The sequence below is a fragment of the Aulonocara stuartgranti genome (genome assembly GCF_965226115.1).
Source record: "Aulonocara stuartgranti genome assembly, chromosome: 12".
Lineage (NCBI taxonomy): Eukaryota > Metazoa > Chordata > Actinopteri > Cichliformes > Cichlidae > Aulonocara > Aulonocara stuartgranti.
In genome coordinates this window covers 27,227,993-27,255,719 of record NC_138948.1, presented here as the reverse complement: position 1 = coordinate 27,255,719, position 27,727 = coordinate 27,227,993, and the positions used below count along the sequence as shown (strand labels likewise).

Here is a 27,727-nt window from a genome sequence, read left to right as displayed (position 1 = left end):
ATCATTTTGCTCATCTGCAAGATAATAAAACATCCTCTTATAACCAGATACAGACAGTTAACATACCTTGTAATGTACAGTAGAAGATCTGCATGTAGCGGGTCCGTGTCATTTGAAGGGTTAATCCTTCTGCCCCAGTCACACACACTTCTGAGAGAAGAAGTGATGTTGGTAGACAGCTGGATCTCTGGCTAAAACATGGTCAAATGTAACAAGAGAATTAAAGTACTTTGCACTGAAACTTTTAATCATGTTGCTCACATTCAGAGTCACTATGGATAGCAGCAGCTTAATAAGCTATAGATGTGACAATAGCTTACACAAGCACTGTAGGACTTCAGATTATTGTGCTAAAAAGCTATATCTAATATTTGGTCATTTGTGACTTAACTATAATGAGCTGGAGTCATAACAGAAAGCCACTTACCTCTGGCTCTGACAGGATGATCATGCGGACCAGGTGCACCCTCATGTTGGCACCCAGGGTAATGTCTCTCAACAGCTCTGAGGCCTGGGTGGAAATTGAAATATAAGTCCAATTACTATATTTCATCACTTTCAGTGTATTGGGACTATAGAATTGCGGAGCACTTACACCAGGCCAGACTATGGAAAGAATTCAGCAGACACGGTACAACTTCAGAACACATTACTGTCTCTGACTTATTGCTTTTAACACCTCTTTCATTATCTGCTGATTCCTCCCTATATCATCCTCACAGCTCCATTTACGGATTGTTCCAGTAAACATTCCCATCCACTAGTTCTAACTTCTTTTGCATGTGTGCGATCAGGCTTACAATGTTGAGGTTGGTGAGGATGTATCTTTCTGTGTCCTGCCTGTGGACCTGCTGGACATCAGGCCCCACCACTACCAGTAGCTCCAGATGGGTGATATCAGGCATCACAGCTGACCGACGCAGTCGCTCACTTACTGCGACCAAGAAGAAAACAGTGCAGACACAGAATGATAACCTGTCTGTGTGCCAGTGGTTGTGTATATACTTTTTTTCTCATTTTGTTGTATTTTCAAGCTTCCATTGACACACATACCTGTGGAATGAGAAGAACCTGGATAGGAAAGTACTCTTGGACTGGTCGAGTGATGAAAAGGCTTTTGAAAGGAACAAAACTTTGTTTACATCTAGTAGTGAAATTAATGCTATGTAACTAGATTTAGACATGTGAGTCAAACACCAAAAAAAACATGAAAATACTGCTAATTGCTTGTTAGCAGTATGCATGTAAATCCAATAACCAAAGTTAGGACTCTCTGTAACTTGTGGGTTTTTCGCAGGATGATAAACAGCTTAAAGTTGAAGAGTTCAATGTACTTTGCAGAAGTTCCGAGCAGTGGAATGACTAACCGCAGTGCTCCTGTTCACCCGCAGCTTTCCACCTACCTTTTCCAATGGAGAAATCATTAGTGCGCTTAAGCCAGGCCGCAGCAGCAGCAGACAGAACAGAGTCATAAAAACCATGTTTCTCCTTCTTCCTGTGTGTGTACTTGCTCCGCTTTAACACCAGGACAATATGTGATCCTCCTACTCAGGCAGGACAGAGCCAAGAGTCTGTGAGTATGCGTTTATGTAAACAGTAGGGACAAAGTTGATGAGCGTCACGCGTCATTTGCTGTTTTTTTGGGGGGTTGGAGACCAAGAGGACAGCTCTTATTGGTTGGCTCTCTCAGCGTGTGCTATGACTAATATGTGTCATTTCTTGCCTTTTGTCACTGAGTGATAAAAGCTATGACGACCCACCGAGAGTTTTTGTATTTGCAGTGATGGCAGCTTCCTTGCTTTATTTAGAAACCAAAAGTCCAACTTTAGACACCCCACCATATTTATGGGCCTTTCCCAGACAACAAATGAATTGTGCTGAATTTGTTACAAGTGATTGTGAAGTTTGTTACCCGTTGTAGCCATTAGAGGGCACACATGATCCTGTGGATGAAATGAAAGTAACGGGGGGAGAGAGCAGGAGCTACTCCACAAGAGTGTAACAAACTAACATCCCTCATGTTCACGACAGAGATGAAACCAGCGTTAAGCTGCTTATTTGTAAGGGCCGAAGATTCAGAGTGTAAGCAATAAAACAGCTCAATTTAAGCAACATTAGACGATCTAATAACTTTGGTCTGTGGCTATAATTAATTTCCTTTACAGTTTAAATTAGGTCAGAAGAAAGACTTTCTTCTCTCCAACTATTTTTAGTGCTTTTTTTTAACACTTGGTGGAGGAAAGCCATTTTAAATATAACTTTATGCTTTGATATTCCTTTGATGACATGAATACAGTAGCAATGAACTTATCAGATTCCATCTGACTTTTAACACAACGCTGGTTTCTCATCCTGCTATGAAAAAGATTCAAGTATAACCAGAATGTATTCCACGCCTTACATAAACTCCGAAATGTTGTGGAAATAGCATTTGACCCTCTTCCTCTCTCACTCGCTCTCTCTGTTCCTCTCCATCCCCTTCCTTCCTCTGGGGGTATAGTTTATCTCTGCAAAGCTAGGATTCAAGCCCCATCTGCCATTAGTCGGCCAGATATCTGCCTGTTGTCAGTCTGAATTAACAGCTGGGTGTCACAAGCATTACATCAGCGTTGCTGCTCCACTAAAACCTCAATGCCATGCTAGATTTGCCGAGCACAACAGACTGTGATGAGCGTCATCGGAGTCTCATGCCTGCTCACTCTGAGGAGGGCATGAATTGTATATTCATGATGTCCTAAATTATATATATCTAGCCATATGGGATACACAAGTGGGCACAGCAGATGAAGCCTCAGGAAAATTTTGTTTGGTTGTAATTACTGAGGAAGGAGGAAGCTGTTTATGGCTTGAAAAATATTCATAGAAAGTAATCTCTGTTAGATCACTTTGTGCCCCATTTGTAGTTATCTTATTGCTAGAAACTATATTAAAGTCATGTAAAACTGCATGTCACGCATTACGACATTTTGGAAAGACATTTGGTAAACTGGGTTTTTTTCACTGTGAAGTCCAGCCTCGCAGTGTTTAATTTTGAGATGCATTTAAGTAGAGTGGCTCTGGCTTGTACATAAAAGGATTGTCGCTCATCTGCTGCTCTTTGTCATTCCATCCATCTGTCACAGAGTCGCAAAGATTTGTGTGTGTGCAACAACAACAAAAACAACAGAAATGTTCACCTGCCTCTTTATGACAGTCCATCACCAAAACTTTATGTTGGGGAAAAGCACTGATGGCAGATCAAGTATGTTAGTTTTAGTGGATGATTGAACAGAATCTTCTGACCTGACTTTTTTCTGCAAGTTATCAGCTGTAACTATAAGCAGAAGTCCTCGCATAAATATAGCACACCTTTCATGTCTCAGTAAAGCTGCATTTCTGTTCAGACTTAAGTACTGGACTATTTATAAAATTGTCACAGTGATGTATCAGATGCTGAATCAAAGTTACCTTCATGCATAAAAGTACCAGCAGAATGGCCCTGTAACATCTGTTTTTCAAACATACTGACGTTCCTCTGAACATTTATTTCCTCAATTTATGCATGGGTGTCTCTCTCTCTCTGGAAAATCTGTAAACCTAAGAATATTTCCTCCTGCTGGTGGAGTTTCTCCTCCCTTTCAGTGTTCCATCTGCTAATTAAGACAAATATTGTGTTGATGCTATACTGTCAGCCCTGATATGATAGCTTTCCAGTGTTTTCAAGGCAATACGGAGGGTGCTGAAACTTGAAATGTGCAGTCATTTTCCTGGCCGTGGCATTTCTTCCAGGAGCCCCCCAGCTGTTTTAGCATATGTCAGCATATCGCAGGGATGCCGACGTTGCGCCGGCATTTAATGATGCCACTGTGCTGCTGATGGTGATGCCTTAATGATCGTGGTGTGTGGTTTCTGATAAACGGCTATAATCTGCAAGTGATTATGAACAATCATTTTCAGGGGAGGCGCTTTTGTAATATGTGTTTCAATAATGGTGTGATGTGAGGTAAAGCGGTGTTTGATCAATGCATTATTCTGTAATGTTGTCCTGTTTGGAAGTTAAATGACTATAGGAGCAGAATTTTCATGTCTCGCTCTGGAGTTCGAGTTTTCTACACCGAGACTGTTTTATGAGCTAAAATGTGTGGCATCACAGATATGCACAAAAAAAGAATTATCACACAAGGCCGACAGCAGCAGCAAAACACTAGTTTAAAAGTCTGTGATATCACAAAGCAGATACTGTATGTATAAGCATACAGTTGGGTGGTGCAATGGTAATTCAATTGCCTTTCAAACAGATCCAGACAATGCAAACCTTACCTGCTGCAATACCTACTGAAGTTAACTTCAACATAGTGATCTAAAATTAGACAAACATAAGACAGCATTTAGACTGAACTTGATACAAGATGCAGACTTTAGTTTAGTAAACTCAACAAGGCTTCTAAAGTTCTAAACGATCCAGAAAGATAAAAAAAAATCTTAGAGCAATTTGCCCCATTTTTGCCATGGCCTCTTTCTCTATTTCTCAGCCTTGTTCTCTCTATTCCTACGGGGCTACTGTAACTGCAGTTGACTGCAATAAGGGACTGCAGGGAAGGATACTGAATACTAAGCTGGCCAAGTCAGACAGCCTACATTTTGATCCAATCCTCCCATGAATTAACAGAAAGCTCCTATCGGGCTATAGGATGATGGCGTGGCAGTTGTTAATGAACAAATCCAATAGCTGAACATCTGTTTACATGATGCTCGGGGGAGTTGAATTTTAATAAGCTACGCATGGAGATGTCTGACTGCAAAGTTTGGACTCGAGCATGAGTAAGAGGAATCGAGAGCAAAAATACAAATGAGCCTTCTAGTTACATTACTCGTCCTCACGTCCTTCAGTATAAAAATCAATACACGAAACTGCAGCGCATTAATCTTTTTCTTCAGACCAATTAAAATTCCTTTCCCCATCTTTTAGCAAGTATGTATCTGAAATCATTTTCCCTTATTCCCATCTTGTGCTCTTTCCCAGCAGGACCCTGCAATCTCCAGATCAGTAATTATAGTAGCCTATGTTTGGATACACCTTACCTGAAATTTGCTGGTATGGTGTCTCAATTTACAATCCCACTCTCAAGCTTTCAGTTTTATTTACTTCTGCCACAGCCCTTCGATTGTGGATTCTTTGTCTTTTGGTCAGACGCATGGAATTTAACAGAAGAGAGTTTCATGAATTTTGGGAAAAGAAGGAACAATCTTTAAAAAAATGGGGTGGATTGTGCAGTTTGTTTTAATAACATAAATGAGTTGCACACACAGACTGTACATAAGAGATGTATGCAACCACTGAGAAAATCCCCCATTGGTTAGTAACGTTTCATCCCAAAGGCTGAGGTGATAGTTGCATCTTAGCATTTTGAAACCAGCCGTAGTTGGGTGTGGCCACAAACAGGCCCCCTCGTAGGGTAAGAAATTACCAATCACAAGGTAGGCCTGCCCCAAGGCAAATGCTGCTTTATTGCTGTGTTTTAACAGAGAGCATCATTTCTAGAATGAACATCATGCTGTGTTTAACAAACTAGCCACTGAGACCATAAAACTCATTAGGAAAGTATTTGCTGGGCTCATAGATCAAGCTACTGAAGGTTTGTATTTCCCACAGAGATTACTGAAATCTTTCTTGTTTTGGTAACAAAACGACCCCCAACCCCCTTTCACTTTTTACGTATCATTTTTCAGACCCGGAAACCAAGCCCACTTTTTAAATACAGTCAATAGCGTGGTTGCCAAGAAGGGATGGGCATTCTTCCAAAATCATCCATCATATTATAACCACAAAAAAAAAAGATAACCTTTTCTTTTTTTTTTGTAGCTCAGTGACTAATATTAGAAAATCATGCACATCCCTACCCCCAAGGCTAACAAACTTTACTCCCTAAATATTTGATGAATAATGAGGCTTTTACCTTTATTTGCAAACCTGTACACAGATGTCTCCCAATCTCTCTCTAGTCAAATTTGTGAATTTAATTTTTGTGGACGTGTACAAGACCTGCAAATCTATCATTAGAGTCATATATGAAGATGTGCAATAAAAACATCCCAGTCTGTATTCAGTTTCAAAACTGTGCTGCTGAGAAAAGCAGACAAGTCGGGCAAGTCTGCAGACACGTTTTCCTTTTGCCCGGAAATTTGTATTTTTAGCAAACTTTATTAAGCATAATTCACTGGATTTTGAACCCAGGCTTTCTCTGTGAAGGTCAAAAACTTGACCCTACCTTACAAAGTTAATATAGTACCTTACGAAGCCTATTTTCAGTAGTAACAGTATTTTTCTTTGACCACAACATTTTGTTTACTATGGTTGAATCAGAGTGTCAGCATTTTATGTTACTAAAAATAACTCACTCATAAGTGATATACATGTATTCAGCTATGTATAAGCTTTGATAAACTTCTGATACCTGAGCCCTCCACACTAGTAGTGTTTTTGGGGAGGACACTGAACTAACTTGCTCCTGATGCCAGACAAGCTCCTTGCATTCCAGCTCCACGGTCGAGTGTGTGTATGTGTGTGTCTGCTTATGTGAAACTCATTACAAAGTCCTTATAGAACCTGGCAAAGGTTGAATAATATTCCGTAAGTGGCCCTTAACACATTTCACAGTTAAGATATGAAAGGAATAAATAACAATACCAGTCTGCATCAGTACAGGGTGTACTCCACTTCTCACTGGGAAAGGCTCCACTGCGACCTTGAATTGGGTAAGCGAGAGAAGATGCATGGATGGATAAATATAAGAGTACTTGGATTCACTGAACAGTTATTGGATAGTCTGGGTCCTGACGAGAAAGCAAGTGAAAAGCAGTGAGTACACACATTTTTCTTCTCAAGAACATAACATAAAACCATATATGTAATAGCATGTACGGTTTAGAGGATGTGTGCACTTACATACCTATCAAGCAGCAGACTATGGCATCAGCAGCCGATTCACCAACAGGGGGACCTCAGAAATTCCCTCTCATGTTTCCATGGTGGTCACGCTTTAACTCGTGTTCTCATTATGCCTGAAGCCCTCTGGTGAAGTTATTTTAATTTTGACCAAAGGCCTGTGAGTGTTAAAGTTCATACTCAGCAGTGATTCAGCAGCCTTTTGCTGAAAATGTAACGACCCACTTACACACATCATTTATTCACACCCCATTGTTTGAACGGCTTGCTGCCCTAGGGAGGCTTTGAGACTGTAGATGGGCTTTTTAACAAGCTAGCAGATCAGTCTCTCCAAACATGACTTGATGTTATCGTTTTGTAACCAAGCTTTAAAAAGACGAAACCAAGCATATCACGAAACACAAAAACTATTTCAGTGTGTAACTTGGCTACCTGCCTTGTTTTCAACCATTAACATTAAGCGTGATAATTCACTATTAATGGAGGAAAGAGAGAGAACAGAGAGAGCAAAAGAGGCAGGTGATCTTTTTTTGAGTATGGGCTGCTCTGCTGCTGACATTTGAAATCATTGAAAATAGCTTGTATTTAAAATGCCATTGATTTTAGGTGTTTGTTTTTTTTAATAAGTCATTGAATATGTATGATGTGTTAATGAGAAACGCCATTAGCAAATGCTAATCATTTCTGTGTTATTTGGTTTGGTGTGAGAATACTGAAAAGTTTAAACAAGTGCAGATATGGAAGTGGATTACTTTGTAGCTTTTAAACATAGCAATAAATAAATGAATAGAAAAAAATAAACCTTTCTTTACTTCACACTTAAAAAGTGATCTTTGTACAAACCAGTGTTATTAACGGTAGTTATTTAGGCCAAACGCTGTAAATCAGATATCATGTAAATTTGGAATTTTACCTCAAACGCAGGACTGCCTTCAATGGCATTGTGGGACTTGTAGTGTTGCTCAACCTTGACTGACCCCGACGAAGGACTAAAAGTTAGATTATTCTGAATCGTTTTAGCCCCTTTACTTAAGGAACTTTGATATTTATGCTAAAAATGTAACTTAGTGCATTTTAATTCAACCCTTTGCCACAATTAATTTTTGTCCGTTTGAACAACAAACTCAGAATTCTCAAGTTACAAACACTAACTTTGAATCCAGTGCAGTGATTAAACATTAAAAAGGGTAAGTGTCTAATTTGAGTGTTATAAAGACAAACCTCACCACCACTTTCAACCATTTTTTTTCTTTCTTTTTTTGTGTGTAAAACTGGGCAGGCAGACTGACCTGTAAACAACGTTACATATAATGTGAATGTGAGTCGAAAAGTTAAATTCTCGCTATATGCCCGGTGACACGTGTAAAGGCTCTTAAAGCACACAAAGAGTCAGTGTGTGTCCAGTGGTACCGCGACGTCAGTGTCTCTGGCACTGAGCTGAGTTGGTCGGGGCCATGCAGCAGAGGCAGCAACGTCACTCCCTGACGGCGGCATCAGAGCAGCACGGACGGCCATCCGCGCAGCAGCGAGTCGCTCACTCCGGAACTCGGCGAAGGAAGACGGCGTCGGACAGCGGCTTTCTGCTGTGGGGCAAATTTTTTCTTTTCACCGCGACTTTCCGCTTTTGTGGCTGAGGTAACCAGAAGCCGCTTTATATGGGAACGTTTTTTTCTTTATTCGTTTAAAGGTGTGTTTTCTGTTTTTTTCCTTGTCAACTAGCTACACGGAACAGCATGGGTACCAAACGTTTCGAGTACAATGACTAGCTTCCCGCACTGTAGCCATAAACTGAGGGTTGCTATGGTACTGCCAGGCAACATCCCACCTGCTGCTGCCGCGACTGTATGTATTTCTCGCTGCTGTCAATCAAAACACGTTGAAATTAATAAAAACAAAGCGCTTTTCGAGGGTTTTAACCAGGCTATACGTTTGTTGAGAATGTATGTATTTTAGTTGTGCTGTTTTGTCTTAGCCAGCTGTTTGAATCAGTCATTTCACAACGTGACTTCATTTTCTGCTCGTTTAGGCTGTGCTGATTTAACGCAGAATACTTTAATAGCAGCCTCTACAGTTAAATTGACAGCACTCTTCTAGCTGCATATTGTGTGATGCCTGCTGGCTACACTCAGCAGCTTAGGCAGTCACTACAAAGGTCGTCTTGTTTTGAGTGTTTTTCCAGTTAAGTGCCCATGTGTCTGTGGCTCTAGGTGACAGTCCAGTCCATTTCTCATGAAATACAGCACATGCCTGTCATTCCCTTTGTAACTGCTGTCTGTTTGTTTATTTTCATAGTGTCTGTGCAATATCCAGGACCAGAAGGCTTGAGCAAACGCAAAATGGTGATTACCAGCGTGGCATCCCTCGCAAAGACATCACTGGCCGTCGACGCAGAGTACAGATGTTTGCAGTGAAGGTGCATAGTGCGTACAGTAGTCTTCTAATTCTGTGGCTCAGACAGCTGCTGTGGTTAACCGTCAGTGCATGCCAACGCCCGGCCCACGGTACAAAGAAATTCCATTATCCCCATCTCTGTGACAGAGAGGAAGAAACCACCATGCCATGTTGTCATGAGGCCAGAAAAGGAGGGAGAATTATGAGTCAGAATGGAGGAGAAAAAAAAAAGAAAACTGTCACTCTTCAAATACACATCTAAACTTGGTAGACAGCTCACATGCTTATTTTAAGAGCAGCACCGGATCTCTTTTGTGCTGTTCAGTTGGCATCAGAGCTGTAGAACCATGAACAGACTTGGCGTCTTTCTGGTATCTTCTTTTTTTCCCCCTAGAAATTATTACTGAAGCTTTTTAAAACTGTTTCTTTACACTGTGGTGTCTGTGTAAATTCCAAGGATTAGAGCTAACGTTTTAGAGCGAGCGCAAAGTGCAGCGGGGGGCATCCAAGTCGAGCTCTGTTCATTGTATTTTAGTTTACACACCTCCTTATCTCAGCTGTCAAGAGGGAGGACTCTTTTTCTACAGTAACTTACCCTGAGCAATAGAGATAGTGGTGGGAAAGGAGGGGTGGGAGGAGTGAGAAGAACAGAGAATGACTGTGAGGGAGCGAGCGTGCTTAACCCAGCCACTGAGTGACTCTTGTATCCAAGGACGAAGGTAGCAACGCGTCCAAACGCCACTCTTCGCCCACGGGCTGCTGTAAAGAAATGAGGCGGACACATAGGCGCTCCGCAGCGCTCGTATAGACTCAATAGCCTGCTGGGTCCTCTTCACGTGGTCCCCTGGGGTTTGACTCGTCTGTGTGGAGTGCTGATGGCTGAGCAGATCATGACCGCAGCTAGAGTGATATATACAGAACGATTAGCCTGAATGGGAGTGTTTTATTTCCTTTTCTGTCAAAGCAAACTCAAATAAAAGTGTCTTTCTCCTATCTCACCCGTGTCTTCGCACCTAAACTAGCCCCACTTCTCTTGCGTGTTTTGGCAGAGGAGCAGACTGGCGAGGACGTAGTAACAGGTGATACGTGCCAGCGTGGATTTGGGGGCGTCGAAGAGAGCTGAAGATCATGGGTAAATCCAACAGCAAGCTCAAGCCAGAGGTGGTAGAGGAGTTGACAAGGAAAACCTACTGTGAGTAACTGAAAGTGTGTTTGTTTTTTGCTTGTTCTTACAAAGAAAAACTTTGCAGAAACTTTTTCTGTGAGCTTGTCATAGCCTGTTGGCCTGAGGTTAAAGAACATACAGCTTGCAATAGGAATACATAATACAGAGTTTATTGCTGCGGTTTGCTAATCTCATTTTCCACCCACTGTGCACCACACAGGCTTAAGAGTAAATAACGCTGCCTGCTGGGATGCTTTGGGATGCTATACATTTTTCACCACTGACAGAGCAGATGTCAGTTGCGAATGATCTCCTCATTTGTTTCAAATTTCAGATTCTTGAATGTATCGCAGACTGCAATCAGCTAAGGCTGAGTAAAAAGTTGCAAGCGGGGGTCTTTAAGTTACGCTGAGGACATAGTAGAGTTTGTGGCAGCTGTAATGATAGCTTTTCTTTACCGATGAGAATGTGGTTTTATGTGCTGTGCTTGTAAACATGCTGTATGTTCTACTTCTAATGTGACAGACATTGATAAATTTAAACGTAGAAAGGGTAAATCAATTGTGCTTGTGCCGCCACACTTATAAATTGCATTCCTGCGTCAAGATCGATGGATGGGGTGGACTCACAGAAAGGAGACTGACCCTCCGATAAAGAACTGTAGCGAAGGTGCGACTTTGTAATTATATCTTCGATTGTTGTTCCCGTTGATGCATTAGGGTGCAAATTGACTGTATTTCTACCATCTTACCAGCCGTTGCTTATCAACGTCTGCTCAGCTATCACTTTGGGTCACATTTCTAATTACCACCAGCAATGTCTGCTTGGTATCCACTATATTAACCACTTGTGTGTTATTTTTGGAGCACAGCATTGCTATTATTATTATTATTATTATTTGAGCACCGTGGTGTGCAGGTGTGGGTGGGAGTTGACATCCCCTGGCTGCTTAATGACAGTGTTATTTGTGTGGTTGGTCTCTCCACAGCAGAACCAAGGAAGGCTGTTGTAGCAGGAAATTGCTGTGGAGGAAGATTAGACTTCATGCTGGGCTGGACTGCTTGCTGCTGTCCCTTTCTCTCTCTCGCTCTCTCCCCCTGTCTGACTGGTTTTCTCATTCTCTCTTAACCTTTCACCCTGTCTCTTTTGCTTTTCCCCCTAACCGCCCTCTTTGAGCAGGGAATGGAATAGTATAATTAGGATCTTATCTGGTTAGCATCGCTGAGAGGGGCTCTGAGCTTTTCTCTCCCAGCGTGATCGTTCTCTTGTTGCTACTGTTGTTGCTTGACTTGAGACTATCGTTTCTGCTTTCCTTCATCCTGTTACCTCTTTCTCTTGCGCTCCCATGAGAAGCGTAGTCTGCCATTTTAGTCAATGCTTTCCTTTGGTCCTTGACAGATTGGGGACTCAGTAAATTTCCCTGTGCCCCTCTGTTTGTTTGTGTTTGTGTGTGTCTGGTAAAAGATGCAGGATGTTTTGCACAGAAAATAATGTGTGTTAAAAGGTAAACAGCAAGGCCAGAATTGAGGCCCATTTATTTACGAGGAATAAATGCTGACATCTGGATTTATTGTATTTTAGAAAATTTCTTATGAGCATATTTTTGGAATTTTTTTTTTTTGTTATCGTCAGTAAAACACCTTCAGAGACAACAGTAGGCTGTGCAACAGCTCTCACTAATGAGTGATTTTTCTGGTCTTTAGTGGAAAACAGTAGGGAATAGTTACAAACTCGCTCCTCCCCATAAATGCTTCCCTGAATGACTGTTCTGGCATTACATGGAAGGACCAGCAATCCTATTAAAATGTCTGCAGGATGTAGCATAGGCCCATGTATCAGCATGAAGATTTTTTCTTTTTCTTTTTTTGAAGTGAAAAGAGACAATGACACTCATAGCGATGGAGGCACAAGCTGAATGTGTTCTAGCTAGACCCTGCAGGGCCAACAACTGAGTGGGCCCCGCACCCTCCTGCAACTGGCTGATTGCATTATTGCCCATTGCCGCTGACTGAGTTATGTAACACGGTTTTTTATTAAATCGCAGCCATGGTAAATTGCCTCAATTTCTGACTGCAGCAATGGCTTTTGAGGCCAATTTAATGCTAGCTTGGCTTGGCTAAAAGTAGTGAGATTGACCCTGTCATTTACTGACCAGAAAATGGTCACAGGATGAGTTTCTCGGTTTAAATGCTGAGCAGAACAAATTGAGATGGAGATATATGCAGAGCTCCTTATCCGTAGTCCCTGTATTGTTTTGCTCTTGATCTGAGGTAGTCGCATTATCACAAACATTTGGTAAATATCATGTTTTGTGTTTCAGGTGTTTATTTTCTTTTTTCCCAAATTTGTTGTGAAGGTTGTTTTTTTTTTTTGTTTGTTTGTTTGTTTTTTTTAATTTGTCTGTCTCCTACAATGCGAGACTGCTGGATAATGTAATTTTATATTTTTATTTTTATTTTTTTACAGGAGAATGTAGCCTTGCTTACTCAACACTTTTTACCCTCTCTGTGTTTTACCTGGCTAGTAACCATGACTATGAGCTGCTCAAGGTTCAACATTACAGTAGATGAAATTAGTGATTAAGTTACTGTCGTTTTGTTGTCTTTAAAAGCCTTTTACTTTCCCCCGGGCCAAACAGAAGTGGTGGTAGACAGCATCTATTGTCAGCTTGCTGCAGCAGCAGCAACATGAGTTCAGAGAGCCTCTCAAAAGACCACCTGGTTAAACTAATGCTATTGATTTCCAGCCCTTTTTTTTCCATTAGTAATCCCAGGAGCCAAGAGGCTGAAAATTACTTTGGTTACTTGAGAGAAAGTAAAGAGACAAGGGAAAGGCATGTGGGAATGGTTGATTACATACTGGCAGATAGTAGTGCTTGTGTGGGCATGATAACACATCCTGCCACATAAACAGTTCTTTTTCTTAAATCAGTGGCTGACCTTCATTCCCTCTGCTTTCCTCGTCTTTTTGTGGCTCTCTAGGGTTTACTCCCACTTGTCTACTGCTATACAGGATATACTAGAATTAATGAATTCTATTTTCAGCAAAACAAAAGCTGTATTCCAATTAGGGCTGGGCCATATTATACCGTTCACGGTAATACCGGTATAATGTTAGGCAACGATAGGAAAATGAAATATCGCGATAGAATATGAGTAAACCGCGCATGCGCAGTGCCTTTGTTTTCATACGCACATGGCCGATTGTTGAGTGAAACAGATGAACCAGAATTGGTTTGTAAAAATGGTGCAACTTCAGTGATGTGGAACTGGTTTGGTGTTTGTCCGTCAGATACACGACAAAGCACCTTTTTTTTTTTTGCAGAACATGCAAGCGGCCGTCGTTATTGTCAGACTAAGATGCTCTTAAATCTGGGAGTAATCTGGGTCCTAAACTCCGTATGTTTCAGGTCAAACAACACTGCAGCATCACTGAGAGTTTAAAACTCTCTAAATTCTTTCATCTTTAATAAAACGATCAGCATTGCTGCTTTACCAGGTGTAACTATGAAGTTTAACTTCCAGGCATCCATGAAAACAAAATTTATTACATTTAACTGAGTTAGAAGTTAGCAGGAAGCTAGCGGAAGTTAGCTCGCTAGTTTCGCTAGTTACCTAAGCATGATATCCGGTTGTTCAGTCTGACGTCACTAGCCGTGTCTGGGTCTAAACTCTGCTGCAGGTCCATATATCAAACGATCACTATGGCATTACTGAGAGTTGAAAAACTGTCTAAAGTCTTTCATCTTTAATAAAATGATCAGCGTTCTGTTCTACCAGGTGTAACAATTGAGTTTAACATCCAGGCATCCATGAAAACGGAATTTATGACATTTAACGGAGTTAGAAGTTAGCAGGGTGTTAGCTCGCTAGCTTCTATCTAAATACAATATAGCATGTCCTGACTGCGGGGTTTTGGAAACAAATTAAAACGTACAGCTCTGCTATCACTTCCAGCATAAATGAAGACAGAAAACTAAACAGCAGTGACGTTTGTAGGGTTACTGAAGTTGGGCTAGCTGGTATATAATGATTTGCTACGTGACCGCTAGCGACACAGCTATGTTAGCATAATATAAACAAGCTAACTTTTTTTCCACTCGATAAAAGTTAACGTGAGTTTTCTCGGTGGTCAGGAACAAATGTAATCGCATGGCAGGATGCTGTAAAAGGACCAAACTTCAGCCAGGAGAACAACTGAGATAATCCATCCATAATACGAGGTTAGTCATTCATATACTGCTGCATGGGCTGGGCTGTAGTTACATCCTAAGGTTTTAAAAACTGAGCTTAAATAAATGATTAGCGGTAATAAAAGCCGAGGGAGGTCAACAGGGATCACTGACTTTTTTAGGAGCTTTTTGAGATCAAATATCAGAAAATACATGTTAACAACACAAAAGCCATATTAAACGCAGACTACTTTAGACCCGGAAGTAGGATTCGTTGCGTCATCACTGAACAACCGCATGTTCTGACTGAGAGATTTCTGAAAAAATTCAAACGTACAGCTCTGCTTTCACTTCCAACATAAATGAAGACAGGAAACTAAACAGCAGTGACGTTTGTAGGGTTACTGAAGTTGGGCTAGCTGGTATATAATGATGTGCTACGTGACTGCTAGCGACACAGCTACGTTAGCATAACATAAACAGTGAAGCTGGAGGACAAACACTAACACTTTTCCACAACTGAGATAATCCATCCACAATACAAGGTTAGTCATTAATATACTGCAACAACATGGGAATAGAGCAGCTGCCAGAGAATTCAACATTAATGAATCAATGGTACAGAAGTGGAGGAAGGAAGAAGAATGAGTTTAATAAAGTTTGATTTATCTGACTGTTTTGTTTCACTTAATGTGCGTTATAATCCCGTGCACCTTATGGTCCGAAAAATACGTACTGCACACTACAGTTTAATGTTGCAAAGCACCTCTTTTTAACTTCAGTGGATATTATACATGGTTATGCTCAGGATATGTCAGCCCATTTCTACTGGAAATGCCTTTTGGTTAAACTTTCAGCAAGGAATTTGCATTTGCACTGTTACATTTTTATAAAGCTTTAATGTACATAAAAACCAGCTTCTTGTTTAAGTGAAAATAAATGGAAGGTTGTCTTTTTGCGCTAGTAATGTTGTGGAGTTGTATTTTGTCTCACATCAATTATATCGTCAGTTAAATCGTTATCGCAAATTTTCAAATATATCGTGATAAATATTTTTGGCCATATCGCCCTGCTCTAATTCCAATAATTGCATGTTGAAACTTAATGTTTTTTTTGTTGTTGTTGCATAAAACATGTTTGAAAGCCTAGTACCAATATGGTTGGCTACCAGGCTCCTCTATTGTGTCTGATATGCTAAGTTTTGCATCTAGCTAATGTCACTCTTTATTTCTCTTACAGTTACAGAGAAGGAGGTGCAGCAGTGGTAAGTGTGTGCATGCATTTTTAATGAGATTTTTTTTTTCCTTTGTTCATGTGGGGCTAGTCAAATATTAGCATTTAGCAGCGTCTTCAGTGACAAAGCTCGCTGGAGTTAGACGCTCCTTTCAGGTTTACTCCTTTGCATTAATCTGACAGCATCTGAATGTGCTGGTTTCATGTTTTTTTTATATAAAAGATACTGTGTCATTTTTAACACACCACAAATCCAAACTGCATGCTGTATTAACAGATTGGCAGGCACAAAAGTTTGACTCAAAGTGTCTCTTCATGAATTGCTTGGCTCACTGATAGCATGGTTGTCTTTGGAGAATGCCTTTAATTGCAATAATGTGAGAAATAATAGCATCTTGCTGGCTGTGTTTCTAATTTACAAAAGGTATTTACCTATGATGCACTCCTGATTTAGACCATCCGGTGGAGATCGCGCTCTCTATCTCTCTCAGCCTTTGTGTGAGGGGCAGTGACGTGCAGCATACATAAACGGAAAAATACACACTCGAGAAAGATATTTACAAATGCGGTCACACTCAATTAGAATCGATGTTGAGAGCTGTCGTCGTCACGATTAAAACAATTCTTTGGCACGTAAAGTGAAAGGTGTGCATCACGATCAGGTAAACACAGTGACCTTGACAGATTGACGAGGTCAGCATCGTTACATGTCCCAGGTCTCAAAAGGGTCAGGAAGTTTTACATTGACCCAGCTGGAAAAAACCCTTTTCGATGTATCCCTTCTCAGGATTCGTTTTCTTGAGTCAGCAAACAGTGTTGCTGGATTTGGTTTGATAGTCGATTTGGAGCCATCTCCTTCACACTTCCCTGAAGACAGATGAGTTCTGAAAATAGAATGACTTTGAAGCCTAACTGAGACAGAATGACTTTGAAGGCTGATAATACTGATACAAACATTTCCATGATGCATTCCTCCACAACCTTTTTGCTCTGTTTGCAAAAGGGATGTCTGATAACAGAGGAATGGCAGGGGTGCAAGCTGTTTCACTTTCAGGCAGTCATGACTACTTGGCCACAAAACCTACACAAGGTTGCTCATTAGTAATCCTTCCTGTCAGATTCTGTTCCTATTAGTCACTGTGACCTGAGCCAAGATGGGCTCATAGAGGTCTAGCCTTTGTCTGATCCCCGTCTATGTTAACAGCGTTAAAACATGCACGTCAATGTGTCAAAACGAAGCAAATTCATAAAACAAAGACAGTTTAAGCCAGGATATTGCATAAAAGTGGGCCCGGAGCAATCTGCTTTTATTGTTAAGGTGTGAATTTATGGATCTTTTTGTGAAGGGACAATTTGACAGCCTCTGGCAGATGGATAAGAAACAATGCTTTCTTCATTAGCGGAGATGATTCAAGCGTGAGCACAGTCATCTCTTTTGTTTGCCGGGTGGTGCTATTGGGCTATTATTTCTTTGAAAATCCAAATCAAAGTAGACCATAAATCAGAAAAAAGAGCTCTGTAATGAAGTGATGACTCTTCAATGTTCACATTTTAGTTCTCCTCCTTTTGACGTTTGCATTTCATGACCTAATTCCACATGCGTGAAAAGAGCTTTGCCTTTAGAACTAGTTGCTCTTCATGTTTCCTGTTGGGGAGTTTTTTTGCAGGGGGAAAGGGAGCCACGGCACATAGCAGTAGTACAGCAGCATTAGATATCACTGGACATTGGCAGGTCCAGAGCCTTCGAGCTGGCCTGTCTCTAGGGCTGCCTGAGTGCACTGGGGCGGAAACCCTCCCCTCCCCAAACCTCCACCCCGCCGGCTGTGCAGCCAGCTAGCTCGCCATCGCTCTCGCTGTCTTTCACAGGAAAGTTTGCACGAGCCCTCACTTGAAGATCAGTAGCAATCAACACGGCTGAGTGTGAGGGATGAGAGGGAATTTTACCAGGGGGAATGCCAGATGGCGTGTAATTAGAGCACAAGCACAGACACAGAAGAATTAGCAGGGTTAGATAAATGCCTGTGTTGTGCATTAAATTTATTCTCCTTTCTAATTCTCCTCTAAGGGAACATCATTAGTATGCCCGCGGCCTACCTGAAATCAATAACTAAATGCCATAGCTCAGTGATGTTCCCTGCCAGCTAGGCAGGAGCAAAAGAAACATCCTGCACAGTACCAAGCCACCGTGGTAGATGCCAAAGAACACAACCAGTGCCAGAAAATAAATATCTTATCTTCATCCCAGCACCCGAGAGTAGTCTGATCCACAATGTCACATCCCCACAAGTACAGCACATAGTTGCACTATTACACCGCTTCAAGTACAGGCTGAACGTGTGTGTGTCTTAGCACTAATGTCACCAAGTAGGATCTCTTGTACATGACGTGTTCTTGGCAAATGAAAGTGATTCGTATTATGAGCAGCTGACACTGCAAACATGTTTACACGTTGGTGCAGTGCTTACTGTATCCACTATATCTACAGTTTGAGTGTACAGTGCATATGTAAATTAGCTGTTGTATAGTTGATGTGTTTCCCAAAGTTTGGGATGCTGTGCAAAATGTCAGTAAAGGTGCACTTCACTGTTTAAACCCTGCTTTTTGTGGAAATTGTGCAAAGACAGCGTATCAAGTTGTTTTATGATTTTATTTTATTTTTTAATTTAATTTTTTTTTTAAAATTTGATGCTAGCAAAATGTTTAACAAAAAAGGGGCAGGCTTAGTAGTCTGACTTATTCTTGCCGTTGTTCTTTTAATGTTACAGTTAAGTGGCTGTCTGGTTGATGCACAATTGATTTCACTTGAAATAAATAGTTAATTATTTAAATATTCAGCTATTAAAACTGAAACACTGTGGAGCTGTAATAATAATAATCATAAGATGAAATGCACTACTGCGTCATTAGAGCTCTTTTATTTTATCATGTGTAAGAAATTATTTTATAATTGTTGGCCTGTTGCTATTAACTGCTTAAATGTCACTGGATTAGTTTTGCATACAAGTATATTTACAGGTCTAAGGAAATACTACTATAGACACTGTAGTCAGGCGTTCTCACATTTTGAAACCTTGAAAATGTTGTAGATGTGCTAAATTACTGGAAGATGTTTTCTAAGATGGTAATTCCTTATGAGTTGCAAAAAGGGGGGGAATCCTTATTTACGCAGCTCTGAGGTACTCAAGTGATTTTAGCATTGCATTAAAAAAAGATTGAGTTCCTCTGAAAGAGCAAAAAATTAAAAAACTGTTCAAAATTAAAGCAGCCGAGTCCGCCCTATCCTTTTATCCATTTCCCATAATGCAACAGAAAATCACCTTCCATTAGACTGCACTTGCATCTTAAATGCTTTCTCCTCTTAAATGCCATACCTCCTGCTTGCAACACAGGCTTTTTGTTAAATTTTAAGGCTCGAGCTAAAGTCGAGAAAACCCAAACTACATCAACAGTCACTCAGTTTTTTTGTTTTTTTTTTCTATAAAGTTCCTTTTAAACCACAGAAGATTTGCTTTCACAGCCCGAGAAATGCTCCTGATGGGTGAACTGAGCCTTTGTGTGTAAAATTGATGGGTTGCCCTTCTAAAAGCCTTCTTTTTGCCATGCATAATGGCTCAAAACGCAAAGCAACAAAGTGTCTGGACAACATCATTTTTGCTGATCTTCATCTCAGTGAATTCATTTATCCTCTGGACAGAGAAGGATATAAAACAGCATTTTTGCCATGATTCTCAACACATTTCCAAACTGTGATTTTTGCCATGCAGTGTCTTGTTACTTATTAGAAAACAGATGCCAGTGCATCTTTAAGCGCATGCATCAATATGGGAGTGCTAATTTATTTTTGCTTGTCTGCAATGAGCTAAAATTTGCTGATATTTGACCCTCCTGATCTGACATTATTTAAAAAAAGAGCAAACTAGATGTGATATTGACAGAATAAGAATATTTATTTTAGATGTGATTCGATGAATTCATATTCCTCTCACTGTGGGTGTACCTATGATACAGTCTTCAGTGCCTGAAAGCAGTAAACGGAGAATTTGAATGCACTGTACTAACGGTTTTTGTACTAATTGTACTAGTTTTTGTACTTGTAATGTTCTGTGCTTGAACATGAGCACTGTATGTACAGTATGATAGAGCACATTTCATTGTCTTCAGTCTTTTCTTTGATATTCCCCCGTCAAGCATTAAAAATGACAAAAGAATTCAGGTGAAATAGGTCGGCTGTGGATTACGATATGCATTGTGCGTTCGGTTCTTTGAATACCAATCAGGTTATAGCCTGCATAGTTAAGCTAGGCTTTCTTTTTTTTTTCCCTGCATGTATCTCCAGATAATTCATATATGAGAATTTTGTGGTTCTGCTCTCTTCTCGCTTTTCTTCTCGCTGAACTTTTTCCCAGCTGCTCCTCAAAGCTCCTTGCCTATTTCTTTGACTGTAAGGAGCTGGCTTCATTATCTCCCGGGCAGATTAAAAGTAAAAGAGTTTAAGAGGAGTGAAGAGTCAGAGTGTGAGTGGAAAAGATCGCCCCTGGCCTTCATTCTTCATCAGAACGCGCTTTCTCTGGCCTTAATTATAGCCCAGTCTTATTACGAACAGCCAGAGCTTAAGCAGAGACGAACACGCAGTGCTCCCTTGTGTGAACTTGTGTCATTTTTGCTGTTGATTAAGAGGAAAAGCTTTTTGCAATGCTTTTTATAACTAGAGTGTTATTATTTCCCTGTCATGTCCTCCTCCTCCTACTATTCATCTAAGATTTATTTTTGTAAAGACTAAATCTCGCTTACTTGCTTCCTAACCTGTTCCTGTGTGGTTAGACTCTGTGGATGCAGACTTCCCTTATGAAGACATAGAAGAACACTGCCTACCTTTGAGTGATTGCGCTTGAAATTGCTTATGAAATGCTTCTATATTTAGGCTAATAGAGATGTTAAGTCACTCTCCAGATATGGTATTTCCAGAGGGCAAGAGGAAGCTCTCAGACTTATCTACCAGCCACGCATATTATCAAAAGAGGAGCAGAGAGTAATTTGATTAGAGTTAACCACCCTGGGCTTGCTATTGGATTAAGGCGATCGTCTTATCTGTGAATGAGACAAATAGCTTTGCACTTTACCTTTTTGATCTAGCGCACTCTTTCAGACTGAATCAGTAATGCCTATGGTAAGAGTGAGGAGGTGACTTCAGTCTACTGCTGCTGTCCGTTCTAGTCTTGATTATGAATTCTCGTTTCGTATGGTTGCATTGCATAAGGCTGTATTACTTTTTAAAATAATCTCACAGTGCGCTCTGTTTTTCTTTTTAGGTACAAAGGTTTCATCAAAGATTGCCCGAGTGGGCAGTTGGATGCTGTGGGTTTTCAGAAGATATACAAGCAGTTTTTCCCTTTTGGAGATCCCACAAAGTTTGCCTCCTTTGTCTTCAATGTTTTTGATGAAAATAAGGTTTGTAAACAAATTCATATGTTTTATTAGCCTTTTAGGGTGTGTAGGGAAATATTAAAATACCCTTGCTAGTTCACAGTAATATGATCATTTGGGGCTGGCATTGCCGTTAGATAAAAGGAGTCTGAGGAGAGGGCTAATCTGGAGGTTTTTGTTCAGATCATGTCAGTTTGTGAGAACAGCATCTCTTTCTTTGTGAACATCTAGGGACTACTGAGCAGAATAAAAGAGAAGCGTTGTAATCTTTTTCATTTTAATTATTATTCCAGTGCCATTATTGTTGTATTTTTCCCCCTCAGAGCTGTAGTCTCTCACATCTGTATACACACAGTTTTTGAATGAGAGCTGTTTGTTTTGGGCATTGTCATAAAAATTATAGGCAAAAATGTAATTAACTATTTCCCCATTGGGACGTGTACATTACCTACAACTGAAGAATCTAGCAGTGCCAGTGCAGATATTCTTTCTGTGATGCACACTGAGTGCTCACATTATGTATTTCTGGCAACATTAGCACAAAAAGAACCTGGATATATTTTACACTTAAAGATATTATATTACACTAGGTACCCCTTCTTTTTGCTCAAAAAGGAGCAACGAGCTGCAGTGGAGTCTTCGTGTCTACAATAACCTATAATTGTAACCCAGAGAATGTGCTGTTCTCTTTATGGGGTGAGGGTTGGAGGATGTACTGGCAAAGCCAACAAGATAGATGCATTTTTCTGAAGAAATCCACCTCACTGTAGCTGTACGTGATCATTGTGATTGTGTTTGGGGACACAAACTGAAGAAGAGCAGTTCGCAGAAAGCTGCTGAGCCCCCCGGAGGTGTATTGACTTGAGTTAAAAGGCTTTGTGTCAGGAAGATCACACAATCCCCTTCATCTGATGTTTATCTGTGACCTTCATTAGCATTACGCACCCCGTAGTTAGAGAATGCATTGATCGTAGCAGTTTTTGGGACTTGTGCGATCTGCAACACATGACTTTAGCATTTTCTGTCTAGTCAGCTGTCTGGTAGAGATAGCATTAGCTGACCCTGAGGGGCACAAAAACACCAGGCTTTTTTCCCCTGCTTTAAAGAATACTGTGGCTAAACTTGCAGTGGGCAGCTGACTTAGCAGAATGTAGGAAGACGACAGACTCCGTCAGCTGCTTGAAACAGGAAGTCATAACATGATGGATTGGTTTGAATTAATGGCGTCTGAGAAACTTTGAGTTGTGTTTTTATGATTTAGAATCAAGTCAGTAGACCACTCTTTGATGCACAAAGTGTGGATTTAAAAGTGTAATTCGTCTTTTTTTTTGTGGGGTTTTTTGTTTTGTTTTGTTTTTTTAGCTCAGCGAGTCACATTTTAACAACACTTAGAGAAAACTAAATTTCAGAGTGGAACGGTTCCTGCCCCGTTGGACAGAATGATCACTCGCGTCCATTCGTGATGTGAAATGACTGGAAAATGCGAGGCGTCTTTGCTCCCCGTATGTTGTGGTCGTATGTTTGCCTGCTGTAATTTTTAGACTTTGAGCCAGTAGCATTCTTCTTACTAATGACCAGAGGTGACATATTTCTACCTCAGGAGAGAGCCAGGTGCGAGGCAAAAAATAGCATCTGACTTGGAGCAAACGTCTGGCCCCATTTTCAGAAGAATCCAGCAAGGACATCATGAAAAGAACAGGACAGAGTTTGTGAAAGTACAGCCACTGCAAGTGTGAAGTGAGAGCCTCGTCTTGTCTCTGGGCCATTTCTCTTCACTCTCTTTCTCTCCCCTCTCTCGGTCGCTCTGCAGGATGGACGCATCGAGTTCTCCGAGTTCATCCAGGCCTTGTCAGTGACTTCCCGGGGGACTCTAGATGAAAAGCTGCGATGTAAGAAGATGGAATCTCCTCTCTTGTTGTTAATATTTAAATGACAGGAGTACAGACTTCTAGAGAGAAAAACGGCAAATAAAACCTTGACTTAATTTTTAAACCTGTGACAAAGTGTGACGATATTTATCCTCCTTTTTCACCCACATGAAGCCCACATATTTTAACTTCTTGTCTTTGTACAGGGGCTTTTAAATTATATGATCTCGACAATGATGGCTACATAACCCGAGACGAGATGCTGAACATTGTAGATGCCATATATCAGATGGTGGTAAGTTTTCCCAAACATTAGAGATCTAATCCTGACTCGTTTTAATGCAAACACCATATGAAGCATTATGATGTTGCTGATGTCGTAGGGGAACACTGTGGAGTTGCCTGAGGAAGAAAACACACCAGAGAAGCGTGTGGACCGCATTTTTGCAATGATGGATAAGGTCAGTGTTTGAGTACTAGAGATGTAATTAGTAGGGGTGCAACGATATTCGTATCGATATTGAACCGTTCGATACAGTGCTTTCGGTTCGGTACGCATATGTATCGAACACTACAACATTTGTAATTTATTTGATCAACTTTCCTTCTGACGATGCTGTCTGTGTTGAGCGCTCAGTGAATCTGCGTTCGACTACTCCGCCTAGGCTGCACTGTCGAGCGCAGATCCACTGAGCGCTCAACACAGACAGCATAGTCAGGAGGAAGAGCGCAGGGCAAGCTAGCAAGACAGAAGTTGCAACATGGACCTCCCCCACCCTCATTCAGATCTGGCGTTTGGAATTATTTTGGTTTTCATGTGACGTATGACCCTGAAGGTAAGCGAGTCATGGACTAAAGTAAAACAGTATGTTGGATGTGCCATGCAATGCTCAATTACATGGGTGGGAACTAGTGTGTTAGCGCAGTTAGCTCGTTAACGTGTTGGCCGTCTAGCCCCATGCACGGGGCGATCGGCGGTAGCTCGTTAACGGAGATTTGCCGTGTTGTGGCGTTAAGGTCATTTCAACGAGATTAACCTGAAAGCACTAGTGGGAACACAACGAATATGACTGCACATTTACGCCGACATCATCCTAGTGCAAAGACAAAAACAACAAGCATGCTACTAACTTTAGCCGAGTCATTTAGACAGCTGTTAGCACATGATTCTCCTTATGCTGCTGAGAATATAGCCCAGAAGAAGCGGATAGTATAGCTTTTATTTTGGAAAGAGACATTTCTCTGTAATAAACTCTCTTTTCCAAAGATGAGTGATTCCTCAATCAGATACAGGGCTTGCAATATCGCTAGCCCGACGTCCTGGGGCTAGCGATTTTTTTCAGACGGGCTACTCTGCCCGTCGGGCTATTGTAGGAAGGAAAAATATATGTCAATGCTTTTGCATTCTTTCAGAAATGTAGCTGGGTAATTATGTCATTGGCATCGGTGAGCCACTGTCAATATGTGACATATTGAAATCGCGTTTGAATTTGCGCTTGTTTTTTTGCTTTCACTTTGCAATGACAGCACTGATCTGTGAGTGATGATAATTTGTGCACCAATTCCTCTGACATCGTCTTATTAATCGTTAGCTTACTATGCAAACATGACAAGTGAAATCTCCCGCAGCAAGCTTAAACATGTGAGAGGTTGATCGCGCAGAGAATCGCTGAGCTTATGTGAGTGCGTGTGTAAAAGCAGCAGGATATATATTTCAGTTCTGCTGAGCCAAATAAGACAGGTCAGGGTGAAGAAGTGACAGCCAAAGAAAAGCTTACCACAAAACGGAGAAGTTATGACAAATCAGACTATAAGGCAAAAAGAAAGTGCAGCTTTATGGTTTCATGGACAAAATAATTTCTGTGGCTGCAATATGACGAGCTAAATAACCAGGGGTGCACATAAGTGGTCCGCAGGTGCGCATTTGCTGTCAAAATAAAAAACGCGCACAAGGGTTAGGGTTAAATTTAAAAACTGTACTTTTGAGTTAAAATATATATTTATAATTTTAATAAATGACAAATTAAAAAGGCATGAACATTTTTTTGTATCGAAAAAATATCGAACCGAACCGAACCGTGAATTTTGTGTATCGTTGCACCCCTAGTAAATAGTGATAGAGCAATATCTGATATTCATTGAGACTGACATTGATATAGTCATGAGTTTAACTTTATTAGGGCTTTCGTCTACCTTTGTTGCCACCCTCGGGGCTTTGATATGGACGCTGTTAAGTTTAGAGCTGTTAGCTGTATTCATCACAGTGTCACTAACACCGCCTGCAGTCTATAAACATCATATATATATATATATTCTCCTCCACCTCTAGCGCTCAGTGCTGGTGCCCGCTCTGTCAGCTCCAAGAATCTACTCGGCTTTAGTGAAAGATGAGATGCTGCCTGCATGGGCGTGTTTGTCAGCTCACTACTGCCAAGATCAGCCCATAGGAGTAACTGTGCAGCACAGCAGCACTTAGTGATTTGTATTAGCTGAGAGTGGTGACTGTCCAAGTGCACTGAACCAAACATCAGTCCCAATAGCGTAGAATAGGGGCAACATGACATGGCCTGAGATGCTTTTTTGCCCCCTGCTGGAAGGTGTGTGTAAAAGCATCACAGGGCTTCAGCTCGATATATTTTTCTGTTTTTGTGTCGTGTTGCAGAATGCAGACGGGAAGCTGACTCTGCAGGAGTTTCAGGAAGGATCAAAGGCAGATCCCTCAATTGTTCAGGCATTGTCACTCTATGATGGACTTGTGTAGGAATGTAAGGTGAGTGGGGTATTAATCAGCTGCTACCTGCATACCTACCCGCATGGGTGATTTTTCAGTTCCCGGTCATGCTTCAGCCTCACAGTAATGCTGTGTAATTTCTATTTCTTCAGAGCAAAGAATACAGAAAGGAACTTCAGTCTGCGGGTTGAAACCAAAGTGAAGAAGCCACTTTCTGCTCTTGAGTTTGTTCTTATGAATTATTCATCTGGCTCATTTGTTTACTGGCAATCAAATATTCTTGCAGCGCTGAACGAAGAGCGAGACAGGACCTCCTCTCACTGGCTAATGTAATGCACTGGCTGCTGCCAATTGTTGCTGACATCCTGCTCAGCGTTTTGTCAACTGTGAAGTGAGCTTGTGAAGACTTTTTTTTTTTTTTTTTGTAGTAACACAGCAGCTCTGTTAGTGATTACCCAGCATGCTCTGAACACAACCAGGTATCATAACTCAACTGCTCCACTCACATCCCTCTTACACCTCAGATGGATCCCACTCAGCTTCCCCCCACTGTCCGTTACACACCAGTGCAGCACCATCACACTAATAATGGGAGGAAGCCACATTTTAACTCGATCACCCAGAAGCAGATTGCAAACTTTTCTACTCCCAAGTATCTGCCCATCTGCGTTTCCAATAGCGGACTGTGAACAAATATATCGTCTGATGTGATAGCGAATCCAAACCTGTCTGCAAAACCCTCCGTTGTTTGTGCGTGCTTCTGCAGCTACGCAGCATCGCATCACACCCTTGAGTAACTCTGGACTTTGGAGTATTGTGTAGTGCGAGGTACTGAATTCCTGTGGAGATGTTCGTGTGCATCTTGTTCACATGCTGTAAAGCGGCAGATGCAAAGTGAACTGCTCACTCAGAGGAACTGTGCTGCTGCTTCATCACCACACAGAGAGACTCTAAACCACAGGAGAATCTGTCGGGGGGGAAGAAAGTGTTACTTTTGTGATAATGTGAACACTAACTTAAAGACACAAAGCAGTATAGTGTGTATTATATAATGTAAATATAATGGTAATTTATTTTCTGCTTTTTTTTTTTTTTTTTTTTTTTTGCTGCATTTATGGGAATTTCCTCATAAATATGGAATGAAGTTTTATTTTTAAATCAAAGGTTGTTGAAATGTATTGCACTGTATTTTTCATTATTGTTGCCCGATTCTCATTTTTGTCACGCCCCGAGGTTTCCTTTTCTCGAGAGAGCAGGGTTTTTGTTTTGTTTTTTCATGTGAGGAGGAATTTTGAAGTAGCACAGAGTTTTCTATGGATTATTTTGCTGTGTTTGCAGCCCGTGCATCCCATCGTGGTTCAGTCTCCCTGCTGTTGTTTGCTCTGCTGCCCCCGCCTCTCGAATGGCCCGGCCAAGCAGCCCAGCCCGGTTCTCACAGCAGCCGAATTGAAGCTCAGTATTTCTTTGGAGAGCACCCTCAGCAACACAAAGCCGTGGTCACTGAGAGCCACAAACGGACATCATTTCTGACTGTGAAGCTTTTGTGAGCTCTGTGGTTTCAGTTGTCTGCTTGGTATTTGTTCTGTGTGAGACCTGCACATGTATTGATGCCTTTTTTTTTTTCTCCATTGGATTGTTTCATTTTGAGCATTAAGATGTTTTTCAGCTTCACTGATCTTTATGCCTTATGCAAATTTACTAAATTCTAAATGTCATTTTCCTGTTGATTGACAGTATAAGAGCACAGAATAAAATGCATTTAAGTGGCTATCTTTTCTATTACTGTATCCTTAGTTTGTAATGGATAGAAAACTTTCAT

The 27,727-nt window shown here is 41.0% G+C and overlaps 2 protein-coding genes across 8 annotated transcripts in view; one reads left to right on the top strand and one right to left on the bottom strand.

The window, feature by feature from the left end:
* The window catches only part of adamts13 (ADAM metallopeptidase with thrombospondin type 1 motif, 13), a gene marked incomplete at its 5' end in the record, with an annotated part of 17,636 nt that extends 9,196 nt beyond the window's left edge, over positions 1 to 8,440 (bottom strand). Inside the window, 7 exons of one of the 3 annotated variants that reach the window (XM_082553876.1) lie at positions 67 to 191; positions 428 to 511; positions 801 to 934; positions 1,054 to 1,114; positions 6,668 to 6,725; positions 6,930 to 7,083; positions 7,839 to 7,909. In XM_082553876.1, the coding sequence (XP_082410002.1) occupies positions 67 to 191; positions 428 to 511; positions 801 to 905 (314 nt within the window). Of the gene's footprint in view, positions 1 to 66; positions 192 to 427; positions 512 to 800; positions 935 to 1,053; positions 1,115 to 6,667; positions 6,726 to 6,929; positions 7,084 to 7,838; positions 7,910 to 8,335 lie in introns of those variants that run through there. The other 2 variants (XM_082553877.1, XM_082553875.1) reach the window with 2 other exon arrangements.
* On the top strand, positions 8,025 to 27,727 carry LOC309718535 (neuronal calcium sensor 1). 5 transcript variants are annotated; one of them, XM_082553883.1, is made up of 11 exons: positions 8,463 to 8,560; positions 8,645 to 8,767; positions 9,218 to 9,338; positions 10,366 to 10,508; positions 15,892 to 15,916; positions 21,195 to 21,333; positions 23,120 to 23,198; positions 23,384 to 23,472; positions 23,561 to 23,638; positions 25,840 to 25,947; positions 26,061 to 27,726. In XM_082553883.1, exons 4-10 carry the CDS (start codon positions 10,445 to 10,447, stop codon positions 25,936 to 25,938), a joined length of 573 nt encoding a protein of 190 aa, XP_082410009.1. In that variant the 5' UTR covers positions 8,463 to 8,560; positions 8,645 to 8,767; positions 9,218 to 9,338; positions 10,366 to 10,444; the 3' UTR covers positions 25,939 to 25,947; positions 26,061 to 27,726. The 5 variants fall into 5 exon arrangements, with proteins under 5 accessions (XP_082410010.1, XP_082410008.1, XP_082410011.1 ...); XM_082553884.1 differs by lacking the exons at positions 8,463 to 8,560; positions 8,645 to 8,767 and adding an exon at positions 8,025 to 8,112; XM_082553882.1 differs by lacking the exon at positions 8,645 to 8,767 and having other exon boundaries at positions 8,457 to 8,560.